The sequence below is a fragment of the Neolamprologus brichardi genome, chromosome 4 (genome assembly GCF_056152115.1).
Source record: "Neolamprologus brichardi isolate AB-2024 chromosome 4, ASM5615211v1, whole genome shotgun sequence".
In the NCBI taxonomy this organism is placed as follows: Eukaryota; Metazoa; Chordata; class Actinopteri; order Cichliformes; family Cichlidae; genus Neolamprologus; species Neolamprologus brichardi.
In genome coordinates this window covers 16,635,738-16,643,032 of record NC_142107.1, presented here as the reverse complement: position 1 = coordinate 16,643,032, position 7,295 = coordinate 16,635,738, and the positions used below count along the sequence as shown (strand labels likewise).

Here is a 7,295-nt window from a genome sequence, read left to right as displayed (position 1 = left end):
GACAGAACAATGAGGGATATCATCGAACATCTATCTTAATATAGCCCTGCTACAAGGGGCCCTGACAAAGTGGGGAGAGAGATAGAAGAAGAAGAAGGGGAGAGGAGGAAGAAAAAAAAAAAAGCTCATGAAAATGCCTCCCCACGAATCCCCATCTTCTATCCAATATGCACAAACACACACACTCCCAGCTGCCGGGGCTATTATTTTCCTATTTCAATTTGACACCCAGGCCTTTTCATGCTAATTCTATTATTCTTGGAAGTTTATGTGATTTCATATCACTAGAAATCGGTAATGTATTATAACCCCCTTTGAGCTAAAATAAACTGAATCCCCCTGCAGTAGCCACCGGGAAAATAATTACTTTCATATCAAAACTCTGCAGGAGTCGAGCGGGTCCTTTTCGCCTCAGGCTCGTAACCTCATTTCAGTGGGGGCTTATAGATGAATAAATTTGTTAAGGCAATATACAAAGTACAACATGAGATTTCTTAAGAAAGCCCTTCCTACTGTAGTCCTGCACTGGATGTGCTGCTATTTAAGGTCTCACACGGTTTGAGGTGCTTGTATACAATAGATTTATTTAAGAAAAACCTTACATATATAAATAGTATAATACCTTTCTTACAGCTCTTGAGGATTTTTGTTGGTGTCGTGGTCTCGTGTTTTGTTTTTCTTGACAAGTTATCACACATTAAAGGATATCTAGAGACTCCCGACTCGCACACACATACACACTCGCAGAGATTGGGAGAGAGAGAAGGAGCGAGAAGGAGAAGAGAGAGAGAGAGCACATTGTCAAAATATCAGCTGGGGAGGGGGGGGGGGCTAGAAATTAGATGCAAAGATGTAGATTCTGGTTAACCTTTGGCCTAATGAAATGTGTAGTTTAGGGGCTATATCGGTATGGTTCTGCTGTTTTTCTTTCTTTTTTTTCTTTAACCCCCCCTGCTCATTTATTCCATGTCGACATGTTCTTTAGAGTCTGTCTTTGTATCTGCAGGACAGTCACTGAGGACAGACTCGGAGCTGCTGGGGTGATCCTTGTTTTCTAAATGCTCTTTTTTGCCTGCATCCACAGACTCAACGAGCTGTGAACCGTGTTCGTGAGCGAAAGTCGAATCGCTGCAAATAACCGAGGTCTGAGTACTTTTGCCAGTGGAAAAGGCGGCCCTGGGCGGGCTCGTGTGCGGTGAATTTGTCTTTGCCTCTGATCCCACCTGTGCCCTTTGCGTGGTTTCTGCAGAGTCCGGCGAGCTGCTCGTACATCCCGCAGAGCTCGCAGAGACGCTGCAGCGGACGTGAGCCTGGGTTCTTTCCGCCGGCGTGTCACAGTCAGAGTTTACTGCTGTTGTCGTCTTCAGGGCAGTTTGAGGAACAATGAATCCAAGCGGCTGTGTGATGGGATAGAGCAGGAAGTGTCCCTTCCCTATCAAAGGCCGTGAGGAGGGTAAGGCCGCGGGGTTGCGTCTCGGTCTGTGGTCCGAAAGGAGGCTTTCGACGCTAAAAGGGTTGAGTTTCTGCATGCTGGAGGCTCTGCTGTTGTTGGAACACAGGCTTGGCCCGTGACTGGGGTCGGGCGAGTCCAGCTCGGAGTCGCCAGCGTCCCTGTCCAAGTGTCTTTGGTTGTGGTTTTGGCTCTGGAGAGAGTGAGGTGTTTGGTCGCAGCTCGATTGCGTTTGATTTCCCCCCACAGAGTCAAAGGGTGGGCCTGTGTTGTGGTCACTGTCGGTCACATGCGACACCCCGCTGTCGCTGTCTGATCCCGGGGTGTGAAATAAATCCCCAGAAACAAGCTTGTTCTGGGACTTTAGCAGCCGGCGCTCCTGCTTTCGTTTCTTCTTCTCCAGCCTGCTCAGCTCTCTCCGGGCGATCTCCTCCGGGTCCATGGGCTCCCCGCTGCAGGTGGTGGGGTGGGCGTTGTGAGCAGGTCGACCTGGACCTTTCTTTGTGTTCTCCTTTTTCCTCCATTTGGCTCTGCGATTTTGAAACCATACCTGCGGAGAAAAGAAAGGTGAACATGTGTGTAATGAGCACATCTGTCATTGCAAAGGGGAAGTTAATTAGGCCCAAAATCGCCGGTGTGTTAACAATATGGTAATTAAACAAATACTCAGGTTATGTCTCGCTCTTGCTGATTTCTGTGCAGCTCTTTAATTAGGCCTTTGATTACATCCAAATAGCCTTAAATAAAAAGCTGTGGTTTTACATGATAACTGAAGTGTGGGTCATTAGAAGACTTTTCAAATAATATTTTTCCAAGGTAAACTCTCGAATACGATCAAACTTTGCAGACTTCCACTTGGCTGTTTTCAAAAATTTAACCAATAAAATAATAAAATAAAATAAAACCAAAACAAACAAAACAAAACAAAACAGGTATGTTAGGGACATATATCTTATGTCTTATTATATCTTATTATTTTTGGTTATATTTTAACATATATGACGAATATAAGCCAACATTGCCCCCCAAATAATTTCCTAAAACTTCATCACTTGTTTGTTATTTTAAACAAACCTGTTATTATTATATTTATGCACTAACATAATTTATGAAATGCCAGAAAAAACACAATCATATTGTGAAATATTTTATTTATTACAAAAACATATCCTACATATAATATAGCTTATATTATTTCCCAAATTGCCCCATACTGCTGAAAGACTGAGTTACACTTTCTGTCTCTGTATAGCTTAAAATTGAAAACCTAATATTTATCATGGATAAATAAAACGTAAACAAAGAGATAACAGAGAGACAGAGCTCACAGTCACGACTCGGATTCATAAAAATAAATACGTATTTACCTGAACCCTTGATTCTATCAAGTCCAACCGGAGAGCCAGTGCCTCCCTCATGAACACGTCCGGATAGTGACTCTCATTAAAAGCCTTTTCTAATTCCTCCAGCTGCCAACCTGTGAAATTTGTGCGAGTTCTTCGCCTCTTGCAGCCAGGGCTATCTTTGTCTGGGTCTCCCGAGTCTGACAGCAGAATGAGAATAAATGTAAACAGAGGATAAGTATTTTTTTTTTCTTTTAATTGTCACATTTTAGTATATTTTAACAGCGTCGGTGTCATGCACGGGTAAAGGGTTTTGCAAAGTTTAGACCCGAAAATTATGGTCTCATTTGAAAATTTGCAGCATTTCACACGTGTGTGTTGCAGCTTCCATGCAATTCTTTCTTTTAAAAAATTAAATAAATAAATAAGCAAAGCTTAAAACACTAACACGGGCATTTCCCTGCTCCAGTGATTACTGACTGACAGAAACATTGTTTTCCTTGGATGCATCTTCAGCTTTCGATGAATGAAATGAAGTCGGGGGGCGAAGAAGATAAATCTGTGCCTGTGTGCGAGGTTCTGCTCGCCTTTTAAACACGCGATGAAGAAGACAACTTGTATCGCAACATCCTGTCTTTGTTTCTTTCTGTTTTTTTGTCTCTGTGCAACAAGCCAGCATTGATGGGAGGTTATTGTGTGCTGTGTAATGTGGCTTACCTGTCAGTTTGTACTGCTGATTATCTCCATTCATCCCGCAACCCGAAGACAAGAGGGGGTTGGAATTACCCACTGAAGCCGCGCACGAACCATTAAGTAATCCGTCTATTGAGAAAGGAACCGCGGACGCAGATTGAAGTTGATGCCCGGCTAATTCGTAAACGTGATGGTGGCTCAGATGGTACGGGAAGCCCACCATCCCGCCGAGAGAGCCTCCGAACTGGGCGTGAGGTGGATCCAGTATCCTGCTGTCCATCATCCCGCAGGCAAAAGGAAACGACGTCTGGAGGCCGGTGATGGGAATTTAAAAAGCATGCAGTGAGTGTGGCCAACGAGTAGGGGACATGATGTGAAGGGAGCGATGAGCTGTACTTTATCCACATGAACCTCCCAATAATTAGCCCAGGCTCTGGGAATATGAGACCCAATGAAAAGCGGTAATGGACTCTGACGTCAGAGACGCGCTCTGCAAACGCTCCCCGTATCGATTGCTAATTAAAGCTGACATCCACCTCAATAAACAATATCAGAGCTGTCACAACAAGACAGGAGGGCTTTGATAAGAACTACATCGCAACTACACGGGGGACCCACCGGGAGGAAGGGCTCACTGAATGCCGGGAAGAAAAGGCTACAGGCGGATAGATTAGGCCACAGGCTCGATCCCAGACTTTTTGTTCACTAGAGGACCTGCAGATAGATAAATATTAGACCTGATTAAATAATAATGACAGTAATGATATATATGTATTTTTTTTTTTATCACGTAGACCCATTGGCTTTAAATATGTTTGCTGATATTATTTTTTTGACCCATTGTTTCTTTCTCTTTTTTTACTTGCATGTATGAAGTGCAAAGGATGGGGATAAAGTAAAAGTATATATTAGTAAAAATTAAAAAAGACCTCCGATCCTGGGGATGACTGATCCTTTTTCTGCGGACAGTGGGGGTCAAGCATTGTCCCTAAACCCTACTTTGGGAACCACTGAGTTAAGAGGAACCCCCCACGTTAGGTATGGATCATCATTTAAATGCACTAAACCTTTTATACTCAGACAGGTCACCTGCAGGGCGTAAAACAAATAGGGTGATTGTTGGAAATATGGGTGTATTTAAAGGGTAGCTGAAGGCGCAAAGTGAAAGTCAACCGATAATACTTTTACTGTTACAAGGCGAAAGCTTCGATTACGACCAGGGTTTTATGAACAAAATACATAACTATATGAATAAAAGCGTCAGCTGCTAGAGATTACTGCTAAACAACAAAGACAATACGAGCGAGCAGAATTAACAACAACAACAACAAAAAAAAAAAAAAGCCAGTCCCATATGTGCACTATACAAACATACACAACATTTCATGTCAGGAAACAAAAGTGGAAAGCTCCCCTGCTTGTGCAACCTGGCACTCAATATGTGACTAGCCTAAATCCTATCTGCTCATTAGGTTTTCAAATAATTAATTCGACTTTATTTATCCCAAGTCTGGCGCTGTCATAATGTTAATCAGAGTTGAAATTTCGCACCCCACTCATTCCCTGACCCTTGGCACCCGGATTGGCATGTTGTAATAACCTGAATCTCTCAACAGAAGCTGCGATAATTGTTACCCTATTAGCATGCAAATTGTTTAATTAATATTATTATGAGGAAGTATATAATCCGCTCGTCACTTGACCCCCAAGCCCAAATAACAACCCTCTGTATTTCAGCGTGTAGCTCTACATTTTAATGAACTCCTCAGAAATGATCTCGCCCATTTATCCATCTTCCTTTTTAGCAGCGGTGGGCTTGTCTTTGAAGCGCTCTCTCTTTGTATTTTAACTTTAATTTTAACGCACATGGACAAGATCTTATGAATAATTCCTCCCCGCTCATTCCCCCCTTTTTTTGAACATCTAAAATTCAATAATTGCTTTTAGTCAATCCCAAGCATATATATGGGTTGCACCCCCCCACCCCCATCCCCCACTCCCCCCACTCGGGCGCACACAGGAGCTCAGTGAAAAGCAGCCCTTGACACAGTCTCCTGAGACATTGCATTCAAATCCGTTTTTCTACAACGGGTGACATTGTCAGATTCTAGCTTTAATTAACCCGATAATAAGGCGAACAAGGCCAGCATTCAGCCGCGACGCTGCCCTGCCTTGTTACCTTTTTTACAACTGGACCTTTTGGCAGTTGTTCAGAGGGAAAAAAAGAAAAAGAAAATATTAATGTTTTTTGTCTTCCTGATTTATATGTCCGAGCCGTTTGTTACAACAGGACACAACATCTTTATTGCATTTATGTATTGTTGATCTGAATCAATAAGTGCACAGGGCCTATAAACTAATTGATTAACTTTCTATCCAGGAAGATAAATTCCACGACAAGTAAATAGGGGAGGCTGACAGATACACACTAATGCAATTTCAACAGTTTCCTTTAAAAAATAATTGTAAATTACAGCACTTGACAAGCCTAAGGTGTGCATTTACACAAAATAACGTAGAAAACAGCTTGCTCTGTCTAAAGCAACTCAACATTATCGTGACATTTTCCTGCTACTTGATATTTCCCTATGGATGGCTCATTTCTCACTTTGAGGCTTAGTCTCTTTCCTTATGCACGGATTCTATGACAAAAGGCCTCCCCAACCCTTAGTAATATATTTAAATTCATTCTTAAGACTAATAGCAGAATAGTCACGCAGACTGAAGCCCTGAGAGTGTGTTTTTCCTCTTATATGAGCGCCATATACTCGTTGCTACGCACACCTTATAGTGTTATTCTACCACTGCATCAATCCTCGCGTATTTAAATCATTTATAGGAGCGTTAAATGTTGCTTTATTCTCTTAGGGGTGCTCTTAAGGTGGCTGCTATAGGCTGTAAATCAACTACTCGCCACAGTGATGAATTAGGTGAAGAAAAACAGCAGTGGCAGTGCTAAACTCCCCTTAGCACACAAACTCCCCATGCCCACTCATTCATTTACTAGTCATACTCTAATCAAGGGATCAAAGGACCAAGCGAGCAGACTATAGGAACTCAGACGCATATTTGCCTAGAGTTTTACACCCATTAAAGTTATTATTTTTAACTAAATAACCTGAAGTTAACTTTGTGTACTTGCACTTTATCTTCCCCTCCCCAAATAAGGCTCTTTAATGCCAACTTTGTGTGTTGTTTGTCTGTTTGGCTGAGCATCCAATAAGAGGATTTTGCAGCAGCACACTCACCTGACTCCAGATAACCAGATAACTGAAATTCATAGGCTTGCCAACTTAATATAGGTGTTCAAATGATACACCCCAATCCCCTCCCAACCACCCCCCTCCACCCCAAAAAAGACAGAGGCCTTATCAACATGCCCATCCAACACTGATGCCTACTTTAGTAGCAGAGAATCAAATTCATTTTTAATTAGGCAGGCAAATTAATAGGCAGCAGTTTAGGAGTTTAATTACTCAATTAACTTCACGCACGTTAATTTTTAACTATCTAAATTAGGTTGCACATTATTCGATTTGATGATAATTATAGAATTAAATCTAAATTAATTGTTTTGGATGATTTGGATGAACTAGATGCAATTCCAATTAAACAGCAGGAGGAAAAAAAAAGCTGGTTGCCATTTTAAGCTCGCAAATCCTTTGATTCGATTTTAAGCAAGAAACTCTGCCTAGAAATTTTCCTCTGATCCTACAAATTCTCTTTCCCTCTAATCCCACAATTAAAAGTTTCCTCCCATCTAATTATCTGTAATTGTGCCGCTGTCAAAGTAGAATGGAGAAGTGAAA

At 41.9% G+C, this 7,295-nt stretch overlaps 1 protein-coding gene across 1 annotated transcript; it reads right to left on the bottom strand.

Annotated features, from left to right (window-relative positions):
* Positions 1-512: 512 nt before the first annotated feature.
* Positions 513-3,886, bottom strand: uncx (UNC homeobox). The gene is made up of 3 exons (XM_006798184.3): positions 3,511-3,886; positions 2,818-2,993; positions 513-2,000 (listed from the first exon to the last, which is right to left on the bottom strand). Exons 1-3 carry the CDS (start codon positions 3,767-3,769, stop codon positions 960-962), a joined length of 1,476 nt encoding a protein of 491 aa, XP_006798247.2. The 5' UTR covers positions 3,770-3,886; the 3' UTR covers positions 513-959.
* Between the last annotated feature and the right edge of the window lie 3,409 nt (positions 3,887-7,295).